The following is a 26,013-nucleotide window of genomic DNA, read 5'->3' as shown; positions in this document are numbered from 1 at the left end:
ATCTTAGACCATGATTGAATCTTTAAAATGTATTTGTGGAAACATTTGTCTTACATCGCTGTCTTAGTTCTTTTAATGATCGTTAAAAAATTTATGTGGGAGTTGATAGAAGTTACCCAAAACCAAGTAAAAATGTAAAACCAAATAAAAATGTGTATGTAATGTCTAAAGATGGGAGAAAGGAGAATGCCAATTGGTGCTGGCTTTTCCCTCACTATATTAATACCAACTTTCCTTTTGTGTAGGGTCAAATTACCTTAACACTCAGGAAGGCTACTACTTCTCTTATTTTTAAAGAGAGGATGGAGGAGAGAAGGAAGACCTTGTTCAACATGCTTTTTGGCAAATTACTGTTCTTTTCCTGAGAGTTTCCCTCAAGATTTGTTATTTTCAGGATTTTTTTGGAGTCAAATATACTGTCATGCAGAATATTGATATTCTTTTCAGACTTTGTGGAAAAAATTCTACTTTGTCATCTCTGAAGAATAATTTGATAGAGTTGGTTAATACTGCGCATTTAATTAATTTTTAATTAAGGTTCTTCAGATGAGTGGGTGTTTCCAAAATAACTATGAATGAATATTGTTTCAGAAGTACAGATTCCAGGCTACAGCCTGGAAGCCAGGAGCAGTATTCAGGCTTCCTTCTGTTTTGGATTGTCTACCCAAAAGGTAGACTGATTTGAATAAACCTTATATTGATGAACTTTATTCACATGAGGGTAATTAAGCACTTTTTGCTGTGAATTAAAATTAAGTAAATGATCTGTTTGAGAGTGGGGAAAAAAATGCATTTAACCCTGTTTTTGGTAAATGTGGTAGTGCTTCCTTGCTTTAGTGTTTTTTCTCTTTTTTTCTTCTAGTTTTTCATCTGTGTGCATCTGTGTTTGCTGCTAGGTTTCATAAGTTTAGTAGCCTGTGTTACCACAGACTTTGTGGAGAAAACAACATGAAAAATCGGCATAAATTCTTATCCTTTAAATATTGCAGAGTCTTGGTTATAAGAGAAGAAAATCTCTAAGGCATTGTAAACTGTTAGTAGACATTATTTTACTTTTTTCTATTGAACATACAGGCGGACTTGCAAGTGAATCCTTTCCTTCCCTGTAAGGTTTACTTTTTTAACATTTTCATTGCTATATTTTTTTTTCTACTTGTGAAATGCTGCTGCTAGAAGATTAAAATGCAGTGGAGGAAACAGACAATACTGTACAGTTATAGTGCTGGCTTCCATGATGGAGTGATAGCTTGTTGTAACAGGACATGAGAGAAATATAGATTGGGTTTGAAAAAGTGACTGTCTTCTTCATGATGGAAATTACTGACCTACTAAACAGGAAGCATGCATATTCTTTAAGTTAAACATAATCTGTGTTTACCCTCAAAAGATGTGCTCTTATAAGGTAAACTGTCAGTGTCTACTCTGTACAGAGACTTTTCTACTTTTACAAGGTGCAATTTTGGGTTTAAATGGTTAGTCCATATTTAAGTGTTCAAAAATGTATATGTAGCTGTATAAACAGCAGAGCTGGCATGTCAGACTATATCGTGCAACTCAAGTTTCACTTTTCAACCCGGAGAGAAGTTCACCATCCTGATGGCTGCAGCATGGGGCTTCAGCTCTCATTTATCCCTTGAGGAAATGCCCAGCTGTTGTGGTGATAGCATGTATAGACTGTATGAGGAAGAGGAAGCCTTGCCTAGTTGCTAGATATATGTGTGTGCTGAACTGGGAGGGTTGTGGTGGGTCCCTAGGGAGGGCAAGGGTGATAGAACAAGGAGCATGTCCTTTACCTCCCACCCTGTAGTGCTGGGATCATGTGGCAAGGACAGGCCAGTTTGGCTAGAAGGTCTGCTTCCAGAAAGTCCACATGCTAAGTTAATGTGTCATGTTTTGGCAAGTGACAAGTCTGTATGTAACTCAATAATCACTAAGGGAAGCTCTGTATCGTTGTAGAACTTGGCATAGTTAAATCCTAAGTTTTGAAATATACACATGAAAAGTTCTTGCATTGTTTGCTCTGAATGACTGTAGACATGACCTTTTTTCTATTTTGAATTAGTGCATGTGTGTTAACTTCAGTGAGAATTTTATAGGCAGAATATTGGAACAAAGTTGACTACCAACATAATTAATATTACTATAGTCTGTGTTTGAAATCGTTACTAGATTATTTTTTAAAAAAAGGACGGTTCTCAATCTCTGGGTTAGCCTTACAGTATGTTGACCTTTTAGAGGGTGAAGTACAAAAACATCAACGTTCAACTTTAGTGGGTGAAATGCAGGATCAATTGTACCTGGAAAAATTTACTACCATTCATCTGTTCTGCTGGTGGGTTAATTATATACCTAATACATTTATAAATACCAAAAAACTATCGTAGAAAAGTAGCCTACACTGACAACAAAGCTTTGTACAAAAGCAGGAGGACACAATGTTTGTATGTTTTCTTTCCACTAAAGCAGTGGTTAAATTAATACTATGCTTTGTTTATATTGCAGCTCAGAATGTAGTGATGGAGAATGGTCTGCATCTGGGCCTCTTTGTTTTGCTGCTGCAGTGAAGTCCTTAAGTGATGACAGCTGGGAGACCCTCCCAGACAGGGCGGAACATGAGCCTGAAGAGGATAACACTGATATAGAAGTGTATATAGGCTCCGGTTTAGGTGGAAGGTATGTTTTTATTTCACTAAGTAACTTGTTCCTGTCAGCTCTGACATCGTCAGTAACACAGTAGCCGTGTGACAGTGGATAGAAGTCGGCTGAATATGAGCCAGCAGTGTGCTCAGGTGGCCAAGAAGGCCAACAGCATCCTGGCTTGTATCAGGAACAGTGTGACCAGCAGGGCTAGGGAGGTTATCGTCCCCCTGTACTCGGCTCTGGTGAGGCCGCACCTCGAGTACTGTGTTCAGTTTTGGGCCCCTCGCTACAAGAAGGACATCGAGGTGCTTGAGCGGGTGCAGAGAAGGGCGACGAAGCTGGTGAGGGGCCTGGAGAACAAGTCCTACGAGGAGCGGCTGAGGGAGCTGGGCTTGTTCAGCCTGGAGAAGAGGAGGCTCAGGGGTGACCTTATCGCTCTCTATAGGTACCTCAAGGGAGGCTGTAGCGAGGTGGGGGTTGGCCTGTTCTCCCACGTGCCTGGTGACAGGACGAGGGGGAATGGGCTTAAGTTGAGCCAGGGGAGTTTTAGGTTGGATGTTAGGAAGAACTTCTTCACTGAAAGGGTTGTGAGTCACTGGAACAGGCTGCCCAGGGAAGTGGTGGAGTCACCATCCCTGGAGGTCTTTAAAAGACGTTTAGATGTAGAGCTTAGGGAAATGGTTTAGTGGGGACTGTTAGCGTTAGGTCAGAGGTTGGACTCGATGACCTTGAGGTGTCTTCCAACCTAGAAAATTCTGTGATTCTGTCAAAATAAATTCTAAAGGTGCTCACTATCTTAGCAGTAACCACTTGCTTACATCATAACCACAGTAGTTACTCATTTAAAATCAAACTAAAAATGACATGTCATACAAACAATACTGACAATTTTATGAAAGGTAAATAATAAGAGGGCACTGACATTCCAATAATGAGGAAAAAGTAGCACCTATAGGGATAACAGGCTGGATATACTGACCTTAAAATGCCAGGTAAGACAAGGTAATTGTAAAGAGGCATACATTATACATCTTCTGATACTGCATAGTACTCCTTGCAGAACTGTTTGTCCCTGCTTTTCATATTCCAGTGAATGGAACTGCTACTTCTTATCTTCTTACTTCTGCAGCCCTATCAGTGATTAAAGTAAACTGGGGAAAAAAAAAAAAAAAAAGAACTGTAAGCTCTCAGCAAGCAAATACTTCCAATCATCCATTGCATGTTTTTTAAAGTGTCTGCCAATGTTGCAAGACAAAACTTGTAGCTATAAATAGGCAAGGAAAATATTTCTAGGCATCTAATACTGACCTTTGATTCTTAGTTTGAGTGCTTGTAGTGCAACAAGTCATGCCTAAGTGTTCTTTCTCCTGCTTCTGCTCTTAGGCAGATGGTATCCAGCACCAAGCAGTCCAGATTTATTACTGCCTTGCTAGTATTGCTGTCTCCTGAGGTTTGAAAAATTAGCATGGCTTTATGAAAAGTAATCTGTTTCAGAACAGCAGCAATGGAGCTGTTTATCCTTTAACTTTCTGTGTGTGAATAGCCTGCAAATATACCCATTTCTAAAATGATTCCTCATCAGAGGACAAATAAACAGGAAAGTAGGATTTGCAGTGCTGTGGTTCTAAACATCCTGGTGACTTGTGCTCCTCTAGAGAATCAAAGAAAAAGAAACCTTTCTCCTCACATACATGTCTTCTCTTACAAATAATATCTCTGCATTTAGGCCAAGCTTTCCCCATGGAAGGCTGTTCTAGGGAGTTGAGAGAGCATTTATTTTTTTTGCCTTAGGAGCTTAGATGAATAAGGAAGTTGGTACCGAATCAGCTGTGGCAGGGATACTGCCTGTACTGGAGAAAATGCAAAGCAAGTCCCCTTACTATGTTGCTGGACTTGAGTATTACAAAAATAATTTTGCCACAGAATCATGTATCTTACTAAGTTCTTAGTTTGTATGGGTTAGTTGATACCACTAGGACTTTTTTTCCCCACAGCCAACATTAAATCCCCAGTCTAGGACTCTGTAGTCTGTGAAATGCAGCTTCAGCTGTTGATGTAATATGTGTACCCTCTTGTATATATTTGTAAAATATAATCTGTAATATGTGTGCCCACTGGTATGTATTTGTAAGTTCTCCTAACTTTTTAGTATTAGCTCTTTGATTTTTTTGAAAGGGGAAAAAAAACACTTATTTGTTTGAAGGGAACTCCCACCTTTGGAGGAAGTGGAGTTTCCTTGTTTACAGTACCCTGAAGAAAGTAGCAGTGATGAGGAAAATCATCTAGTTAGTGAATTTGTGCATCCTGGCTTATTTATTTTGGATGGAAACAACAGCCTTGAGGATGACTCCAGTGTGAGTGAGGACCTGGATGTGGAGTGGAGGTGTGTATGCCTCTTGTAGTTTTCTGCATTAATTTTGGAGGTTTTGTAGTTACTGTTTTCTTTATTCTGAAAGACGTCAAAATACATGTGGCTATCAGTACGCATATGCTTCAAGGGCTGATAATCTGATTTTTAAGTTTTAAGGTACTGCAAGTGTTATGTTTCCTTTAAGAAGGAAGAAGAATGTAGATCTGCTAAATCAGTCTGATCTGAGAAAATTCTGGTGCGCTAAGATGGATGGATATACTTATTCAATTGATTTTTTCAAGATAAGAGTAGTGGAAGTATAAAAGAAAGTAAAGTAATATGAATGTAGTCAACATTCAAGTCAGTAAAGCATTTTAGCTGTGGTCTTTTCCTGTTTTGCACTTGGTACAATTCAGATACTGTAAAACTTCTTGTTTCTCTTTGGAATGACATTTGCTTACCTAACATCATAATTTTGAATATTTCAGTCAATCTTGTGTCATTATTGCAATACTCTTCATCAATTGCATCAATCTTCATCAATTGCAATAATTTTTATTGCAATTATTCTTCTCAGTTAGAGGAGTCCTGCAAATAGTAGGAAGAAAGCAATCAAAGCCGCTTGCAAAGCCTAATCCTAGAATAATGTTTGGCTTGGTTTAAAGTGAAAGTAAGCTAGAGGGAGTGTTTTTCAGTAAGATTTAAAGCTGCTTCTCTTCTACTTAATAATATAACAAATTGACTGTCAAGCACTTCAGAGCAAAGCTCACCTCAAATTCATCTGAGGTCTGCACTGCTGTGGCTGTAGCACTGTGCTCGGTGCAGACACTGATAGTGGGGATGCTGGTTCCAGCTGGGCCCTGCAGCCAAGATGAGAGCTGTCTGGGTGGGTGTCTGGCAGCCAGCCGAGGTCAGAGCTGCCTCCATAACCATAACCACCTTGTGAGATAATACACACTCATTAACAGGTGATGTGCAACAACTTAATGTGCCCAACCCTCATCTTGTTATATTAACTTTGTAATGTTAACCATGCTTCCTAACTCATGTTCTACAGGCTGCTGGATGAGTTTAATGAAGGCCTAGGAGCTGCTCAAGCCATTTCATCTGCGGACCCCCAGTTTATCACATATGTGGCACTAGAGGAACGCTTAGCACAAGCTATGGAGGTATTAAAACACAGCAATTTAATTTTGTGTGAAATAAAACCAGAGCCCTTTGTTCTTGTGTTTTGTTTTTAGTATGCAAATATTCAGGTCATTAAGTTTCAGATTCTTTATTTTAAAATATAGATATGAAAGTGTTCAGGCCTTATTTCAATCAGTGTTTGGGGAAAAAGTAGGAATTGTACATGTGTTCTTGGTAGTATTATCTAAGTGGCGTTGTGACAATTTTTTTCTTATTCAGAAGTTGACTGAGAACTAAAAAACTAATTTCTTGGTCCATCTTGAATTTTCAGGTATGCAAACTTGAAAATAAAGCTGTTGCAAATGATACAGAGCAAGAAGTTATGATCAGCACTACTTTGAGAACTTTACTATCTTTTTTCCTCTAAGAGAAAATAATTTCTGCAAGTATAAACACATCATGTAAATTGCTGTAAAGATGTTGCTAAATTCCCTACATACCAAAAGAAAGTTTATACCTGAATCTGTACCTATAGATTATCCCAGCTTTTTTTTTTAAAGAGCTTTTAATGGAAGTCTTTATTTTTTATACTTCACCACAAGATTTTTCTGGTGTCTTGGCTCCATGTGTATTTTTAAAATCCTGTTTATCTTTACCTTACACTAATAGATTTCATTTCATACTTTGGGTAAATAAACTGTCATGGTTACGTGGTTACGATCTTTGTTTTCCTGTTTGTTTTTTCTTGAGTTACATGATGATGGTCACTGTCAGAATAAATATGGAGCTAGCTGAAATTCAGCTTGATGCAATGTGACAATTCCTGCACTGCTAGAAATCTTCCCTGCAGAATATTTTCCAAAATAAGAGTTAAGTGTTTGGTAGACATAATACGGTGCTGCAACAATTAAATTAAATGTTTTTTTTTTTTACGTGAAGTTTAGAGGGCAGCAAGGGGCAGCTTGGCAACTGGCTTTTAGTTAAAAGGGGTGAATAGGGCAGGCTGTGTTGTAGGATGCTTGCAGGCACAGGACATTTTAAAATGTTTTCTAAAGCTGGCTGTCAGTGGAAACAATCATAAAGCTTTTTTTCTTTCCTCATAGATAGCAGTGAAATCAAACATTTTGTGAATTTTCTAAGGGGATTAAAAGCTTGTTCCCTGAAGTTGGCAGTCATTGAATTTCCGTGTATTGTGCATCCCTCAAGGAATATGGGAGGTTAGCATTATTTATGATAGAGTACCACAGGGTCCTCTTCAGCTTTGTAGGATCTTGTTAGTGTTACTTATCTGGAGATGTTTCAAAACTGTTTATCGATGTGTCTGTTGATATCCTTATTGTAAAAGCAGTATTTTGAAGTTGTATGGCGAAAATCTATGCCCTTTTCATAAGCTGCCGGTTCTCACCACATCAGACAAGGGAGAACTATAGAAGCAGTTGACCTCCTCCTTACCACCAAAGAAAGGATCTGTGTAGAGAGGGGAAACTAATCCCATCCTTTTTTATCTGTATGTTAACACTTGAAGAGGTGACTTGAGGTTATTACAGATCTGACACTTTGTTTCTCATTACTGTGCAGCAGCATTCTGTAGCTCTTCTGTCAGAAGAAATGTGTGGACTTCTGTCAGGCTGACCTGTAAACACAGCTGTAGGTGAATATATGTATGAGGAGCTGCTGTAATTATGTTAGTGTCTCCAGGAACTGAGCGCCGTTGAACTTGCATGGCAAGCAGTTAGATAACTTAAAATGTAGTTATTCTCTGGAGCCTGTGGATCAGGTCGCTCTGGATATTGGACAAGAGGGAAAGCCAATTTTCTGAAATAGTATTACTACTTGAAATTAGCACTCGAATCTCTGAAACTTTATGGTGAGCATAAGAAGTCTGGCATAATTGGAATTAGTCAACAGGAAATAACTGCTCCATAAGAAGTTTCTAGTCTTGAGAGTTTAAGGGGAAGTACATTAGTGTCATACTTGGATAGATCCTTAATTGTTTTTATATATAATGCTCTCAATCCGTATCCTTTAGAAAGTGTACTGGTACTATCTGTGTGTCAATTTCTGTATTGTTGGCACAAAAGAAAATACTCTGTAAGAAAATCTAGAATATCTGTGTTGCCTGAAATAGCTAGATGTCTTGCAACAGCTGATTAATATATCTGCTCCTTGTCTTTCCTGAATATAGTGTGTTCTTTTAGATCAAATCCATCAGTACTCTTCTTTCTTCGAAATTTTAACTTAAGAAGCAACTTTTAAAGGTGATATTCTCATATTTTTATTTGACTAAACAAAATTAATATCCTTTCTCTTAAGGGTTATTACCTACCATCTTATCTATCCATCCAGAATTAATTTTGATTGTTTGAGATCATATCTTTTAAAGATCACAGCAAGATGTAGGATATAATGTTTTCTGGACTTGTGAATGGCTATTCTGATATAATCTGTATTAATAAAATATGATGTGACTTTATCTCTCACTGGATTAACGAGGACTAGAAATTTGTGTGTGAAGGCTGGAACAGCAACCTCTAAATAAACTTCCCTGGTAATCAGGCAGCTGTAGACGTAGGATGTAGAATTCTGTTCAACAAATATAAAAATGAGAAATCGTTCACTGGAACAGTGAATGACGTAAATGTCATAATGTTACAAAGCCTCTTCCTTATCTTTCTCACTGTGGTCACAGTGCTTGGTCAGAAATCCAAAATGCGGAATACAGAAGTTTTTTGGGGGGAAGAACCTTATTTAAAAATAAATAAATTTTGTGATGTGAAGAACAAACTGAAGACTTCAAGTTTGAATAAGAGACTCTTGAAAATATCTTCTCTAAAACTAGAAAATCCAATTTTTGATGCAGTACTTCTTAATACAGTCTTTTTATTCATTATATAGGAAATGTAATACAACAATTTTTGTTCTGCAGTTTCAATTAACTGTACATGTATATCAGGTAAAGAGATCACTAGGAAGGATATCCTAGGTACTAAGGTCAAGGTGATGAGGCTTTAGAGCTCTGAAGGATACAAAAATTAAAATGCCAGTCATGAAGAATAAAGATGTGATTCTATGCTTCTCATTTCCCTCCCCAAGAAAAAAGGGAGTGATTTCATCTGTTCTTGACATAGCACATTTTATTTTGGAGATCAGGACTTGTTCTGTTTTTGCTAGGCATTTTTCTTGCTTATTCTACAGGGAGATTTGGTTCCAGTTCACTAGATACCTTTCCTGCTTGTTGTACATCTTTTGCTTTCACCTTGCGGATTTTACTGCTTGCATGTGTTTTTCCTTTCCCTGTATGAACAACTTTCCCTGTTTGAACCCAGGCGTATTATCTGTATATTTATAACAGCTTTCCAATAGAATATTTGTTCTTGTTGTGGTATTTGTAGTCCAAGTATTCAAAAATACTTTCACCTAGTTGTCAGTTACAGTGTTTTAGCGTTTAGTGTTATTTAGATCTGTCTTTAGGGCCAACATGTTATTTAAATCTTGCTTAGTCTGATTCTACCTTATGGAAGATGTGCACTGCACCTCTGCTTCTGTTGTGACTTTAAACTAACCCATTTGTTTCTTGGTGATGAGGTATCTTTGCACCAGAGGTTTCATAATGTAGAAGTCTAAGTTTTGGCTAGCTTAAAGTACTGTGTCTCTGAAAAAGATGAAATAATGCCCTCATGCTTAAAAAGGGGGGGAAAAAGGAAAGCCTGGGGAACTACACACCAGTCAGTCTCGCATAGCAAGGTCATGGAGCTTGCTTTCCCTGCAAGCTATGGAAAATAGAGGTGACTGGTGACAGCCGTCACAGCTTCAAAAAGGGCAAATCTTGCCTGACAAATTTGGTGACCTTCTACAATGGGTTTACAGCACTGGTGTATGAGGAAAGCAACTGATGTCATCTATCTGGGCTTATGCAAAGCACTTCATACAGTCCTGCATGGCATCCTTGTCTAAAATGGAGATAAATGGATGTGATGGATGGACTATTCAGTGGATAAGGAACTGTTTCTATGGTTGCACTGGAAAAGCTGTGATCAGTAGCTCAATGTGCAGGTGGAGACTAGTGACGTGGTGTTCCTCAGGGGTCTGAATTAGGACCAGTATTATGGAACACTTGTCAGCAGCATGGACAGTGGGATTGAGTGTAGTCAGTAAGTTTGTGGATGATGACAAGCTCAGTGGTATGGCTGACAAATTGGAGTGAAGGGATGCCCTCGAGGGGGAATCTTGACAGGCTTGAGAGGTGGACTTCTGCAAACCTCATGAAGTTCAACAAAGTCAAGTGCAAGGTCCTTCATCTGGGCTGGAGCAATCACCAGTGTCAGTGGGTGATGATAGGTGATGATGTCAGGCTGGGTGATGAATTGAGAGTAGACCTGTGGAGAAGGACTTGGGGATACTGGTGAGCAAAAAAAAAAAAAAAAAAAAAGAAAAGGCTCCAGGAAGACCTTAGAGTGGCTTTCCAGTACCACAGGAAAGGTGGGGAGGGACTTCTTACCAGGGAATGTAGTGACAGAACAAGGGGTAATGATTTAAAACTTAAAGAGGCTAGCTTCAGATTAGACATAAAGATGAAATTCTCCACTCAGAGAGTGGTGAGGCCCTGGCAGAGGCTGCCCAGAGAAGCTGTGGATGCCCCATCCCTGGAGGTGCTCAAGGCCAGGCTGGGTGGGGCTTTGGGCAACCTGGTCTGGTGGGAGGTGTCCCTGCCCATGGCAGGGGGTTAGAGTTAGAAAGTCATGAAGGTCCCTTCCAACCCAAACCATTCTCTGATTCTATTTCTCTGTTTTGGTGAACAGGTTGGATTGAGTTCTTAATTAAAACATTAAAAATTTGTCCAAAAACTGTGACCTTATTCAGCCTGTTACTGATTTACTTAATCCCCCTTTGTGAGTCCCACACAGCTCTGTTACCTAAAGAAACTAGTAGATTCTTCAACTAGACAGCTCACCTGTGATGACATTGCTTGTTATTGTACTCTATTATAGCTCAGTTTTCTGGGGGGAAAAAAAAAAAAAAAACTATCCAGCAAAACAAATTTGCTATACCTGGGTGATGAGGGAAGGGAGAATTCTGTCACAACTGTGAGATCTGGAAGGGAGAAAAAGCAAATGCATATTAAAAGCAATCAAAAAAAAGCCATGTTCTATAAGACTCTTGGGTTCTGCTAAGTAGTTTGTCCTTAATGACCTATGTATGTGGGTTGTTTTGTTTTTTTTTTTACTATCACTTTTTAAAGAAGTTACTTAACTGGGAGTGTTAGAGTAGCAATATAGAGCAGGTGGGGTGTGCCTGCATTGTTCGTGATTTTCATTTCTGAGTATTTCCTGTGCGGGTTCACAGCTGTGAAGTGCTCACACACCTGTAGCCCATAACACCCCTGGTTTTAGCAGTGTCCAACATGTGGCTTATGCAACATGGAGTAGTAAACAGTCACATATGAAATAAGAAAATTAGGGTATCTCTGAAGCCTTGAAACCAAAGTTAGAAAAGTTATTAAATGGACCTTTCTTTGGTTTGCTTTTTTTGAAGATGTAGTTTTAAACATCACTTAAAGTCATTGTGAGGCTTTCCATCTGTGGTGCTTGTTATGTAGCTTTCAAAAAGCAAGCAGTACAATGTAAATTGTTTTCTGTTTTGTTGTGCTAATATTGGATATAGGCACAGAGGTTTGACACAGGTAATACTGCATCCTTCTGTCTGCCTTGGAGCTTATCTAGCTTTTCCAGCTGTAGTATTTAATTAGATTAACTACAATACTACTACCTACAAGTTTTTCTCAGACCTTCACAGCAGTAGCAAAACACCATTGCAAATACTACAGTTATCCTAATGGTAGTAAGGCAGCATTGTCTGTTGTGGCAGAACAGATCGGTTTTAAGCTGTTGAATTTGAGGAAGGTACGTGTTTTGCAGGTAGACTTGTGTACTCCACCATACCAAACTGTTCCAGGGTTTGCTTTAAACTGGCATTTCTAGGTGACAATACTTGTGGCAGTAGGAGCTTGAAGTATTTGTTAGCTCATGCTGATCTGTGTTGCCACAAATATTTGACTGTAGGTGTAAAGCTGTTAGGTGGAATGGTTGCCAGAGCTACCTTGCCACTTTGACGAGCAGATACGTAGTCAGGCTGCAGCTGATAACCTTCTGTAAAGATCCAGAGGAAAGACTCTTCAAAGTAATCCAATGTTTCTCTAGTTTGTTTTTCAGTTATTAGGTAAACCACTGACACTATAAAAATGGCAGTTTCTCTTAAAATTCTTGCCTGGAAGTTTGTCTATTAGAATAAATGCATTTCATCCTGATTAGAACAGAAAGTAGTTGTACTTGAGGGCTGTGCATAGTTCATTCAGGATATGAACTCAGTGCTTACGTGTTTGTGACTCTTCAGTTTTAGTCTGCTGTATTGATTGCTTCATCAGGTATATCTTGTACATTTCTTAGAACCTGGATTTGCTATATTTGCTTTCTTGCTATGCTTTTTTTTTTTTCTTTGCTGAAGATCCTTTCCCTTCCAGTGTCTTAGGTGGTTGAATGTATGATATAAACATCAAATTGAATCCAATGCCAAAGCAGGCCATAGTGGTTTTGTATGATGAAAAATGAGATTTTAAGTTTCAAAACAGGATGAATTCAAAGAGCAGGCTATCTTACACAGATGAGAAACATCTCTGTGGATTCTGCTTTTTTCCTGAATGCTTCCATTGAGAATGCTTACATTAGCCCAGGTACATGATATTTGTCATATCTGAGTAATGCTGTAGTTGAAGCCAAGAAACAAATTAATAAACTTTTCTTTCCGGAATGTGAAATGTAGTGAAATGTACTGGCAAGTTTTATTGCATTTTTGACTTGTTCTCTTTTCTGAAATTTTGTAACACGAGCAAACATTCATTACAGAATAAGTTGTGAGTCTGTCCTGATATTTTGAGAAGTCTTAAAAACAAGCTGTTACTGTTTTGACCTTCAGTTTCAGCTCATTCATTACAAAAATAAAAATGATGTAATGGTTAGTCTGACAGGGTTTCTTTTCTTATTTGTTTTTATATGGAAAAATATAAAGTGAGTAAGAATTTGGTCTCTGCTCACCCTTTTCAGAACGTTCTGGCACATTTGGAGTCTCTTGCAGTTGATGATCAACAGGCGCATCCACCAGCTCCTAAAGAAAGCATAGATTGTCTGCCACAGATTATCATCACGGATGACCGTAATGGTATGAACAAAACAATTAAGAATTAATTTCTGTAAAGTTTATAAGAACAATCTTAGCTTTTTGTATTAGCATAGATATAGTATTTTAATGCACTATGCAGCTGACAAGGCTGTTGTAAGGTTTTAAATTTTGATCTAGACTGAATATAACCTTTGGTCAGTTTGGAAAATTAATCTTCAGTAAGTGTGATTGTATTTCATAATTATTGCATTATTGGTAATTTTGGTATATATTGTTTTTAACTTCAGTTAATGTTAGATGTAAAAATAAAAATAAAAAACAACACCCAAAACCTAATGCTTTTTCTATTTCATGGCTGTAGGTCAAGACCAGTGTTGCTGTACTATCTGCTTCAGTGAATATGTGAAAGATGAAATCATAACAGAGCTACCCTGTCATCATTTGTTTCACAAGCTCTGTGTCACTCTTTGGTTACAAAAGGTAATTGAAACAGGATGTTTTTGGGTTTTTTGAGTACTTGTGTCCTAGTAGGAAACCTATTAAAACCTGTAGAAAAAGTAGGAGCAAATGCCATGAAATAACTACCTGTTATTTATATGCACTATGGGACCAAGCTATAATGCAAATGAGGAGATTAATTTATATCCATAATCACCTGAAGGGGAATGACCTGGCCTTTGTTAGGCATGGGTGTTAATAATGTAAATATTATTAGTATAAATAAACTGATTACTATAAATCCTTAAATCTGAATGCTTATTTATGTAGACTGGAGTGTAGTGGTGTTTGAACGGGAGAGGACTTCTGTGTGGAAAAACTTGGTTTGCTTTCAGTAAGAATGAAGAAGACAGATGCTATACTTCACTTGGTTAAGAGAAGTTTTCTTTAGTATACCCCTGCTTGAAGTGAAGATAATGGCTTGGTTTTCTCTGAAGAGAACCAAGTATCTGTCCTGCCAGAATGTGTCAGGCCCATTTGTTGTAACAGATGATCTTGAAGAAACAAAGAGGAAGTAAGAATCTGCTGGAATACATGTAGACTAATTTACAATGTGAACCTATAGTAAACCAATTGCATTAGATTTTTTAATCATTTGTAATTAGTTTTTCCCTCAAAATATTGAGCATCGTGCTCAGATGAGACTAAAAACTGTAATTGATTTACTAGCATTTTTGTCCACACACTTGCACACTGCTTTACAGACAGAATGAACCTGGATTTGATGGCTCTCAAATAGTTTGTTAGAAATAGTGCTGAACATACAAGGTAATGCATCGCTTCCTCAGGAACTAAACAAAAAAGGTTAATTGATTCAGACTAGGGAGATCAGATGACCTCTAGCATGAATTCTTGGTGGGTTTATATTTTTTGTACCCTGATAGTGTTGATTTCAAGGTAAATATTGCTTGTATTACGCCTTACTTTCTTCTGCTGCCACAGTAAACTGCTCTTGCCGATGACTATGATGTAATACTTTTGTTAGATTTGGGTTGTACGAAGTTTTTCATTGGAGTAATGGGGCAAACAAAAGAGTTCCCAAATGTAAAATCCTCACTTTGAAGAAGACCTTGCTGGAGTCTGATGTAACCTTCATATACCTGGTATAAGAACAAAATGTACCTTTCATCAGAGATGCAAGATTTCTTAGCTCCAGTTATCTGTCCTGTCAAGTGTGGCTTTGAGACAGTACTGTTGTTAAGACATTTAATACTTTGTAGATCATAAACTTCAGCTTTTCAATGAAATGGAATGCAAACTATGTGAATGACCCACTTTTTTCCTCTCTTTCTTGTAGTCAGGAACATGCCCTATTTGTCGCCACGTGCTTCCACCCGTGCATCCTTAAACAGCTGCTACAACTGCTCCCTTTCTATCTGATCATGATTCTTCTATCTTCTGTTCAGAATGTTACAAGAGCTCCAAACTCTAGCATCTGAAATGAAGTCTCCTTCGCCAAAATAAAAATGTTAACTTTGCCTGTTAAATTGCAAAAAAAGAAAAAACAATTGTATATAAAATATTACATGTAAAATACTTCATATATTATATATTTCAGTTTAAGAAGAAGATGCTAGAATGTATAAACTTATTTAGGTTTGCAATACTTTAAATTTCTAAAGTCTAAAGCTTGTATTATGATAAATTTGTCCAAACAGATAATTAATGTGGCACTGTCTCTCTAAGTACCTGCAACTGCAGTGCAGTTGTAGCTTACTGAAGTTATGCTTATCTGTTTTTCATAACTGATCTATTTGCCAATGACTGACTGTAATGGATGTCTTTTTTACATCAAATGCAAAGATCTTCTTTGACAACAGTACAGTTTGGTTTCACTGGAAATAAGTGTCACTGAGAAACGCTATCTTACCCCTTTATTCTATATAAACTTTCTTCATACTATCAGAAATGCTGTTATATTGCTGATACCTGAACTTTTTTTTTTTACAAATACTAATACTATTTTTAAGACTAGGTCCTGAATAAGTATAAGAATTTGGAACTTCAATACATGATATTCTTAATTTCTAAGAGGCTGAATCCATAAAAGCTGGGCAGCTGTTTCCTTCAAGTTCTGCTTAAATTCCACTGTATTAAGTAGGTCTCCTGCACTTTCTCCTTCATGCATGTACACCCTCTCACTATTAGATGTATTTATTTTTTCTTATATATGAGGGGTGGGTTTACTTTCCCAAAACACTTGCAATTAAAATATTTTTCTCTTTGAGTCTTAAATCTGAACAAAGTAGTAAGAACATCACATACCTAATAGCCATGTATTCAAATGTATTTTTCAATTAAGATAACTCCAATGAAGCTATTTCAGAAATTAAAGAGTGTTTCTAGTGTTTGTACTTGTTTCAGTAGGTTATGCTATACTTAATATTCTAAAGGAGAAAAGACTAGTTTCTAGAACGTATTTCTCTAAATAATGCTATATGTCCCTTAAAGTTTTTTTTGTATACTGAAGTTACTCTTACAATGCAGGAAGTTAAGATTTTGATCTGTGGATATGTACTAATACCTGTGCAAATCTCTTCTGTGGCTCTTGGATAGACATGTGATTCCTGCAGTGGGAATAATATAAAAGGGATCATGTCCAAACAGTTGTAAAACAATTAGTTTCTTCCAGTAACTATTAGCTTGAATGAAGCTCTTGGAAAGGAAGAGTGATTGAGAAAGTATTACAGTAGCTCTTCCTTAGTGCTTAGATTGTTGCTGTCATCAGTGTCATTCCTTACAAATATTATTTTTTTTTCTTTAAATAGTGGTCAAAGATAGTAACACTTGTTTTATTTTGAGGGATACACTATAGTGTAGTTTGTGGAGTGCAGCAGAACAAAGAATGGATAGCAGCTGACATTGGTATATTCATGAGAATTTAGATGATGCAGTTCCAAACTGTGGAGTACAAGGAAACGCCAACAATTGGATATTGGTGAAAAGTGGTAGAAGTGTGGTTAGCACAGCTCCTTATTTTTTGTAGTAAAACTCTATAGGCCCTGAAGTTGCCATCAGCAGGATTGGGGAAAATGTGATAAGGAACATATGCTGAACATATGCTTACAGGCATGCTTACTGGGACACTTCATTCTCTTCCAAGAAGCACTATAATTTTTCCATATCTCTATTAGAAACCAGTGCTGAATGATCTGTAGCTACCAAGTACTCCAGATGATAAAGAGTTAATGCAGCCCTTAATGTTGTTCCAGGATCTTTAGGGGATGTAGGTACATTTCAGACAAAGTATAAATGAAGACATTCATATTCCCAGCTGGGGGAGGGAGCAGACCAGCAGAAGGGTGGGTTTTACTGCCTAGTAATATCAGACTTGTTCTTGAGGGTGTTGTTTATCAGTAGCTTCACTCTGCAGCAAATGCAGGTACTTAAACCAGTCTGTGTTCTGTTTCAGTCTGGACAGTACAGTATAGCATAGTGTGCAGGTCTTCATTTAATCCCTTAAGAACAGTGTTTTGTAAAGAGGATTACTCCAGCTTCTGGGGCAAAATCTGGAAGTGCTCTTGCTAGTTTGATTCCAGACTTACCCAGCAGTGTTGAGTTAAGAAAGAAGCAGCTGTTGAGCTTTTTCCCTCCTTGTCTATTGCTGGCATCTTCCTATTTGTAAACAACCAATAAAAAACTTCCTGAGAAGTGTGTTTAAGCTTTGTTTGTTCAAATTTAACTTGAATGTAGAGGCATCACTTACAGATGAAAGACCTTCAGCAGGGTGTCTGAAAAGCATGTGTTAGGTCATGCTCAGGTTCCCAGAATTGTCCTGTAACACCTAAGAAGAATCATGATCCAGAAATTTGGATTATTTGTCCAAATGTCTGACTTTTTGGTATATAAAATTGCATCAGATTGCTGTGCAGACTAAGTGGTTCATGCTTCAAATTTAAAATTGTTTGATTAAAGTGGGCCTAGTTCATCTGAAGGCCTTGCAAAGTATAATGTTTTCCTAATAAAAAAAAAATTAAAAAAAAAATTTGCTCAAAGGGAGTTCTCTGGTAAACTTTCTAGCTACTGGAAGAAAATGTTTGCTATGTTATGTAAAACCAAATATTCAAGGGGAATGAAAAAGCAAATGTTAAAAGCAAGCTTGCTACTACTAAATGTTTGTATAGTCTTTATAAGCACTGGTAAACTGGAAGCATCTACATTAGAAGTCTAAAGGAGACCATAACAGTGGATAGACAAATTACCTACTTAGAATAATTTCTAAGAAATCCAAAAGTCATTATGCAAAAAGTTTCTTCATGATGTGAACTGTTTATTAAACATAATAAAGCACTTTCTTTCTGAATTCAAAATGTGGAGTGTTTTGGATGTTTTGTTTAAAACAAATAGTCTTTTTGTTTTGTTTGCTCCTTTCTAATTTTGGCAGATTTTTAATCTGTTTCAGCTATTAGATATGCAGGCAACATATATTTTGTAAACGCATGTAGTGAAAGCAGCTAACTTAACATGAAGAAAACCTCCTTCAAGTTGAAGGGGTAGTTATGTTTAGTTGTGGCAGTGCATGTCGTATGATTTCAGTTCAGGTTACTTGGGGTGCTGCCTGTTAACACTCACAGCTCTGGAGATGCCTGCTTTAAATAACAGAAGGTTCCCGTTCCACTCCCTCCATCCCCCTATGCTTTGTTGTTCAGTGCTTAACAACATCTGGAGGAGGCAGTGGTGGGGGCTGTTTTATTGGTAAGAGCTGCAAAAATATGATTCTTGTCTCTTATTTTTTTCAGTCCTGGCTCAGATTAGAAGTGCTGAGCTGAAGCTCTTGCTACAGGCAGTTTTTCTTCTACTCGAGTTCACCAGCCGTGGCTATTCCAGGGCTCTGCACCAGTGACTCCACTTATCGAGTGGCACTTGGTGTGCGGTTAGCTCTGGTGCTCGACAGCCTCATAGCCTCAGCATGTGGCGCCACTTTGTCCCTAGCAGTTCCCTTGAATTTTCATACTTCGTCTGAAGTAAATCTGCCCCCGGCGTTCTGCATGCGTGCAATGGTGCCATGCCATCCTGCCTGAAAGTACAGCTCAAGTGCATCAGTGTTCAGGCTCAGCTCTCCAGGTCTGGATTCAGCGAGCATCAGAGTGACCTTTTGTTCTGTGGGGGAACTATCTGCTCTATATCTTATGAGACTTGGCCATAAAACAAACAAACAAATCTCAGCCTAGCAGCGTGCAAAACCCAAACAATCTTTTTCTATTTAGAGTGAGCAGTACTTTCCTGCTCCGAGCATGTTCAGGATATTTTCTTTGCATTGCTTTTTAAAAGATTTTTTAAAGATTTTTGATAGATATTTGCACAGGAGTCATCAGGGTTGATCAATAGAGCTTTAAACTAGATTTGAAGGGGGAAGGGGATAAAAATAGCCTGTCTGGTGATAAGCTATATGACAGCACGCCAAAATTTGAAGGACTGTGTACTAGTGAGGCCCATCAGCCGGCTCTATGAGGTGCCAGGTACCTCGGAGCAGATTTGAAGTGTTTCTACACCAACGCACACAGCATGAGGGACGACAAGCAAGAGGAGCTCGGAGCCATGGCTCAGTCCTAGAGCGACAACATTTTCCTGCTTGACGAACCTATCTCCTATGATAAAGTGACATGCTGGGTGGATGAGGGAAAGGCTGTGGATGTGGTCTACCTTGACTTCAGCAAGGCTTTTGACACTGTAACCCACAATATTCTCCTCAAGAAACTGGCTTCTCGTGGCTTGGACTGGTGTACACTTCACGGGGTTAAAAACTGGGTGGATAGCCGGGCCCAAAGAGTTGTGGGGAATGGAGTCAAATCCAGTTGGAGGCCAGTCACTAGCGGCGTTCCCCAGGTTTTAGTACTGGGGCCAGTCCTCTTTAACATCTTTACCGATGACCTGGATGAGGGGATTGTGTGCACCCTCAGTAAGTTCGCAGATGACACCAAGTTAGGTGCGTGTCGATCTGCTTGAGGGTAGGAAAGCTCTGCAGGAGGATCTGGATAGGCTGCACCGATGGGCTGAGGTCAACTGCATGAAGTTCAACAAGGCCAAGTGCCGGGTCCTGCACCCGGGGCACAAGAACCCCAAGCAGAGCTACAGGCTGGGAGAGGAATGGTTGGAGAGCTGCCAGGCAGAGAAGGACCTGGGAGTGATGGTGGATAGTCGGCTGAATATGAGCCATCAGTGTGCTCAGGTGGCCAAGAAGGCCAACAGCATCCTGGCTTGTATAAGAAACAGTGTGGTCAGCAGGGCTAGGGAGGTGATCGTCCCCCTGTACTCAGCTCTGGTGAGGCCGCACCTCGAGTACTGTGTCCAGTTTTGGGCCCCTCGCTACAAGAAGGACATGGAGATGCTTGAGCAGGTCCAGAGAAGGGCGACGAAGCTGGTGAGGGGCCTGGAGAACAAGTCCTACGAGGAGCGGCTGAGGGAGCTGGGCTTGTTCAGCCTGGAGAAAAGGAGGCTCAGGGGTGACCTTATCGCTCTCTACAGGTACCTCAAGGGAGGCTGTAGCGAGGTGGGGGTTGGTCTGTTCTCCCACGTGCCTGGTGACAGGACGAGGGGGAATGGGCTTAAGTTGAGCCAGGGGAGTTTTAGGTTGGATGTTAGGAAGAACTTCTTTACCGAGAGGGTTGTTAGACACTGGAACAGGCTGCCCAGGGAAGTGGTGGAGTCACCATCCCTGGAAGTCTTTAAAAGACGTTTAGATGTAGAGCTTAGGGATGTGGTTTAGTGGGGACTGTTAGTGTTAGGTCAGAGGTTGGACTTGATGATCTTGAGGTTTCTTCCAACCTGGAAATTCTGTGATTCTGTGATTCTGTGATTTTTTTCTTGAGGCAGAGGTAATGAAGTTTTGTTGAAAACTGAAGGTATCCAAAGAGTGCCTTTTCTAAATTGATTATGGGTGTTTGTTTTTTTCCATAGTGAACCATATATCAGTCAGCAAATATTAGTGGATAGAGCTGTATTAACACAGGAGAGAAACCAGGTGACAGTCATTTCTATGTATCCTTCAGCTGTGTAAATTTAATATCAAGGGTAAAATCAGTGATCAGGAGTCCCGAGGTGCCCCCAGCTGTTACTGGAATTTCTGCTACCTAGTCATTTAAATCCTGTCCAAGCTATCCAAAACAGAATTTGGCAACTGTCAGAATCAAGGGAATATAAGGCTTCAACATGTTGTCATGAGCTCATGTATAAATCCTCAAATACACCATAAAGTAATAATTAAAAATCAAAAAGTTCTCTTTCCTATGTGTGAGAGTAAAATCTGTCAGATGATTTTAAGTGATGGAAAGGACGATACTTTGCTGAGAAAATTATATATTTTTACAGATGTAATTTTAATATATGCTTTCAAGATATATTTCCAGGTACATTATCTTTTGTTTTGAACTTGCAAAATTATCCGTCCTAAAAAGGCTCATTGTGTTTTAGTGAATTAATTTAAGACTATCGCTGTAAGTGACACATTTTAAAGCAGCAGCATCAGACTTACATTTATTCTTTCATAAAACAAATGTACGCAGCCATAGGAATTCCGTTCCACATTCTCCTTTTAATAGGGCAGTCTTTCAGTGTGACAGAGTAATGCTGTGAGCACATCTGAATTGATACTGTAAATTTAGTGCTATAGGTGAATTTGTTGCTATAGGTATTCCGATCTGAAAAATGTCAAAGATAGGAGAAAAACAAAAGAGTTCCATAATTTGAGTTTTACTTTATCTCTTTGTTTCTCTAATCTACACTTTCACCTGCATTTTGTGTTGTGTGTTTTAGGATATTCACAAGAGAAAAGAGATAGGAAAATACATTGGTCGTGTAGTCCTTTAGTCAATATGGTGCATGCAGACAACTAAGACACATCATTATTTTGGCAAGAGAAGGAATATTATGGGGAGAATAAGCCTTTTTTCTTCATAGGCTAATAAGCAAAATCTATACTTACAGATCTTCGTAGTCCTAAAATTCCACATAACTGATTTTTCTCAGTGTTAAGCCTCTCAGTAGATAATTACCTTGTTTTGAGGTGTATATCATAAGAAAAAGCATGATGGTTATTAATTAGTAAGTATGAGAGTTTAATGATGGGCCAAAATTCAAAGGGCACAATTTTCATCCATACCAGAGTTATATTGTGCTCTTGAGGCATAGAAAAAGCTTTCAGGAATAAGAAAAGATTTACTAGGTAACAAAAAGGAAGTATAGTGTAAACAGGATTACAGTCCAGTTGTGGGTGTTTTTTTTTTGTTTGTTTGTTTGGGTTTTTTTGGTTGGTTGGTTGGTTGTTTTTCTTAATCAGATTTTGAAACAAAGTAAAAACAAGCCCTTTTCTCAGCTGTGAAGCAGAACTGTCTTCAGCTTGCCAAATCCAAGCCTCTAAGAAGATTTCAAGGAAGTCAATTAAAATTAATATAGTGGGAAGAATATATTTTCAAAGTAAGGTTGGGAATTTTATGTCAGATTTTCCAACTGAAAAGAAGCAATGGCTAATTAAGTGTCCTAACCATGGTGGTAAGATTAATAACAGGTAGGAGCTGGAGGTTGTTTTACAGCTGCATGATATAGCAAGAAAATCTGTGAGATTAAAAATTATGGCAGTCAGTCTTTATTGTATACTGAGTACTGTGACCTGTTATTGCACAAGATCATCTCTGTCAGAGTAGAAAGGTTTCACCATGTATTAGTGGAATTCTCCCTTCTTACTAAAACCAGACATGCACAAAACGCTTTTCTAATGCTACTTTAATGTTATGGCAGGAAGTTGTTAGCTGCAGAAACACTGACTCAGATTTGAAAATACTGTGCATATTCCAGCCTGTTTGCTAGTAGGTGGATCCTATTTCAAGGTGCTAGTTTTTGATTTTCTAGTCAAAGGAAGATGTTCTTGTTAGCAGTGCTTTAAGTAAACTCCTCTTAAGCTGTATCAATGAAATGCATTGGAAACTGTATTGAGCCAGATCTGTGGTTACATCTGTCTTTGTCTTCTGTATTGTATTACATGTCTGAATGACAAGCCATGTAGGAAGGGAGAAATTTTTGCTTTTAACATTAAGAAGGGGACTTAGTCCTCATTGTTTATATTAAAGCCATGTGGGTCCTTGAGACTCAGTCAGACCTATTTTTCTGCCTGTGTGAAAGATAACCAAATGGACTAACTCAAAGCAAATGTAAAATTCTGGATTCTAACATGCAGTAAGGCAAGCAAGACGTATGGCAAGCACAGGAGCCTGCCAATTAGCAGCCAAACAGTTACAACATCTATAAATGTTGTCTAGCACACGCCACACTGCAATGATATCTGTCATCATCTCAAACCCTTTGGACCTCACGTTGGGTGTCAAGAGGACAGTTGTGGTTTAGTCCTGGTGGGCAGCTGAACACCACACAGCTGCTCCTCGCACACTGCCCGGGTGAGGTAGGGAGAGAGTTGGAAAGGCAAAAGTGTGAGAATTCATGGGCTGAAATAAAGGCAGCTCTCTAGTAAAGCAAAAGCCATGGGCTCAAGTGATGCCAAGTAGGGAATCCATTCTCTGCTTCCCATCAACAGGCAGGTGTGCTGCCACTCACAGCAAAGCAGGGCTCATCACACATAATGGTTTATTGGGAAGAAAAACTCCATCACTTCGAACTTCCTCTTCCTTTACCCCAGATTTTATTGCTAAGCACAACACCACAGGGTATGGGTCACCTCTTCGGCCAGCCTAGACCCACTGTCCTGGCTGTGTCCCCTCCCAGCTCCTGGTGCACCCCCAGCCTCCTGCTGGCAGGGCAGCACCAGAGGCCGAAAAGGCCTTGGCTCTGTGGGAGCACTGCTCTGCAACAGCTAAAAGCGTTGGTGTGTTATCACCACTGTTTTCCTCATAAATTCAAAACACAGAATTGTGTGAGCCTCTACAAAGAAAATCAACTGTCCTAGCCAAAACCATGACAGGAGGTTATTTCTGAACTGTGAGCATTTGGAATAAGAGCAAGAATCATCTTTTAAACAGAGAGGTGATGAAGAACAACAGGTGGTCTTCAGCAGTCTGTGGTACCCACAGTCCACCTTCAGTTTTGTTTCTCCCTGTGACAGAGCAAGTATCTTGCCTGAAGTTTTTTGGACAAATTCCTAATTCACTGCTTCTTTGAACTTTCATTGAAGAAAGAGCATTTAGATCCTTTCCCTTCATGCAGTTTTCTTCTGAATCTAGATGGTGGAAAAAGAAGAAATGGGAACAGAGGAAATGTAGTCTTTTCAGTGAATCTAAATAACCCACCTTACCAGTCAGGACCAAATCTAGTTGTGAAATAAAAGGGAGGAAGGCCAAAAGAAGAGCTCCACAACTCTGCTTTTTGCACAAAGTGTGTAAGGTCAGCAAGCACTGTTCTCTGGACCACTGCACTCTCCCAGCACTGCAGGAAAGGTGCAGCCCAATCACTACAACACATTCAGCACTCCCTGGGTCTAAACATTAACGTGTGAGAGTTTTCTTTCTCATGAGGAGGCATAGCTTGTACGTATTTGGTGACAGGGACACAGAGAAGGGTGTCAGTGTGCCCTGAAGGATGGTCCAGTGCCATGTTTGTAGTGCACACATCACCTGCAGAAATGTCTCTGTCATGAAATATAACAGCTCCTTTGGGATGTTTTACTGCATACTCTACTACTGTTATTTGTTTAGCACATCTAATCAGAAGAATGAAGCGTCACTAAATTTGTTGAAAAGGTGTTTTCTGTTCTGTTTCTAAAAATGGCTTGATGAAAGAAAGTATTATTAAACTAATTAGGTGTATCTTTGCTAGTATAGTCAATGCATGTTAGTGCAAAAGTATCTGAAGATACTTCCTGTGTATTAGAGAAGGAAAATCATTCTGTGCATAATTCAGGCAGAGATAATCAAAGGAAACATCTAGATGTTTCATTTCCATAATTAACATATATTCAAATAGTAGTTTATATTTCTGAACAATTGTAAGTTCTTATTAGTATGGTTTTGGTTTTGTACTTGGCATGTTAGTATTTTTAGCAATTATACATCTTCTACCCTTTTTTATGCATGCCATTAAACATCCAAGTCAGATGACCATATTCCTTCCCATCTACCTTCTGCATTTTGAAGTTACTGTCAAGTTAGTATGATCTGCTAACCTGCATTAACATTCTGTTTGCCTTGTTACACTGCAGTTTGTAAGACACTGGAGAGCACTAGATAGTCCCAGCTTCTCTAGAATAACAGAAGAACAGGTGCAATCAGGGAGCATACTGCAATGCAGGGTAGCAGCTCGTCAGACTTTGGACATTATTTCCTCAAGGAAAAAAAAGGTGAGCAAGTCAATGCTGATCATTTCCAGGTTTCTGTAGCTTTTGCTGCATAATTTCAGTGCTCACTGGATAACCATCTGCATACTAAGAGATAATACCACAGTATAATAACACAGTATCTGAATAAAGATTTTTTCCCATGTCTGGCTCATATTAAAGCTCAGGAGATGAGCTAGAAATCCTTTCAGGACATTCAGGATTTGCATTATTCAAATGAAAATATATCAAACTTCTTAAAACATTGTGAGATAATGTTACATTGGGTTAACAAAAACAAACAAACTACATTTAATTATATATATTTATATTAGTTACAATTAGAAGTGGTCTTGATCTATCATTCTTTATTAAGAAAAGCTATTTATGTATTACATTAATACATTATTAATCTGTATTACATTAAGATCTGATGACAATCTAGTTCTTCAAAATTTTTGTCATTCTCCCTATACATAAAACTCAAATATGTTTGCAGTCACCAAATGAAAGAGGCTATTGTTTTTACACGACACACATCCTCATTTAGAGGAAAACAACTTTTTTTTTCTTTTTTTTTTTTTTTCTTTTTTCGAGATGGAACAAAGAGAGAGCAAGAAAGTTGCTGAGCCTTCTTCAGTTTCCTTAAATCAGTAAGTCTCTTCACCTCTGTATGTATGAAAATTTGTTGTATGTTGTAATGACTGATCTTGCAAAACATCAGAGTATGAATTAGAATGGCAAAACTTGCTGAGAGATGTTGTGAAAGTTCAGTCTGAAATCCCAAATTATATAGCCACCGCAAAGATGGTAATATGCTTGCAAGTATTTCCATCCTTTTCTGTGCTACTTGGAAAACTAATGAAGAAAGTTAGCATTAGGTGCTCAAGTGTTAGCCTTCCAGCCTTTAAATGACTTCATCATGGGCATATTATGTTTTCTTAGCCATGACCAGTATCATTATTGACTT

The 26,013-nt window shown here is 38.6% G+C and overlaps 1 protein-coding gene across 1 annotated transcript in view; it reads left to right on the top strand.

The window, feature by feature from the left end:
* Positions 1-15,228, top strand: part of PJA2 (praja ring finger ubiquitin ligase 2) — a gene marked incomplete at both ends in the record, with an annotated part of 29,010 nt that extends 13,782 nt beyond the window's left edge. The window contains 8 exon segments of the mRNA XM_084305582.1: positions 2,503-2,673; positions 4,844-5,023; positions 6,048-6,159; positions 13,216-13,330; positions 13,653-13,771; positions 15,087-15,134; positions 15,138-15,182; positions 15,184-15,228. Of these exon segments, the coding sequence (XP_084161708.1) occupies positions 2,503-2,673; positions 4,844-5,023; positions 6,048-6,159; positions 13,216-13,330; positions 13,653-13,771; positions 15,087-15,134; positions 15,138-15,182; positions 15,184-15,228 (835 nt within the window).
* Positions 15,229-26,013: the final 10,785 nt, after the last annotated feature.

This window comes from Netta rufina (genome assembly GCF_964035555.1).
Source record: "Netta rufina genome assembly, chromosome: Z".
Classification (NCBI taxonomy): domain Eukaryota; kingdom Metazoa; phylum Chordata; class Aves; order Anseriformes; family Anatidae; genus Netta; species Netta rufina.
Note: the sequence above shows the minus strand (reverse complement) of the source record. Positions and strands in the feature narration are given on the sequence as shown.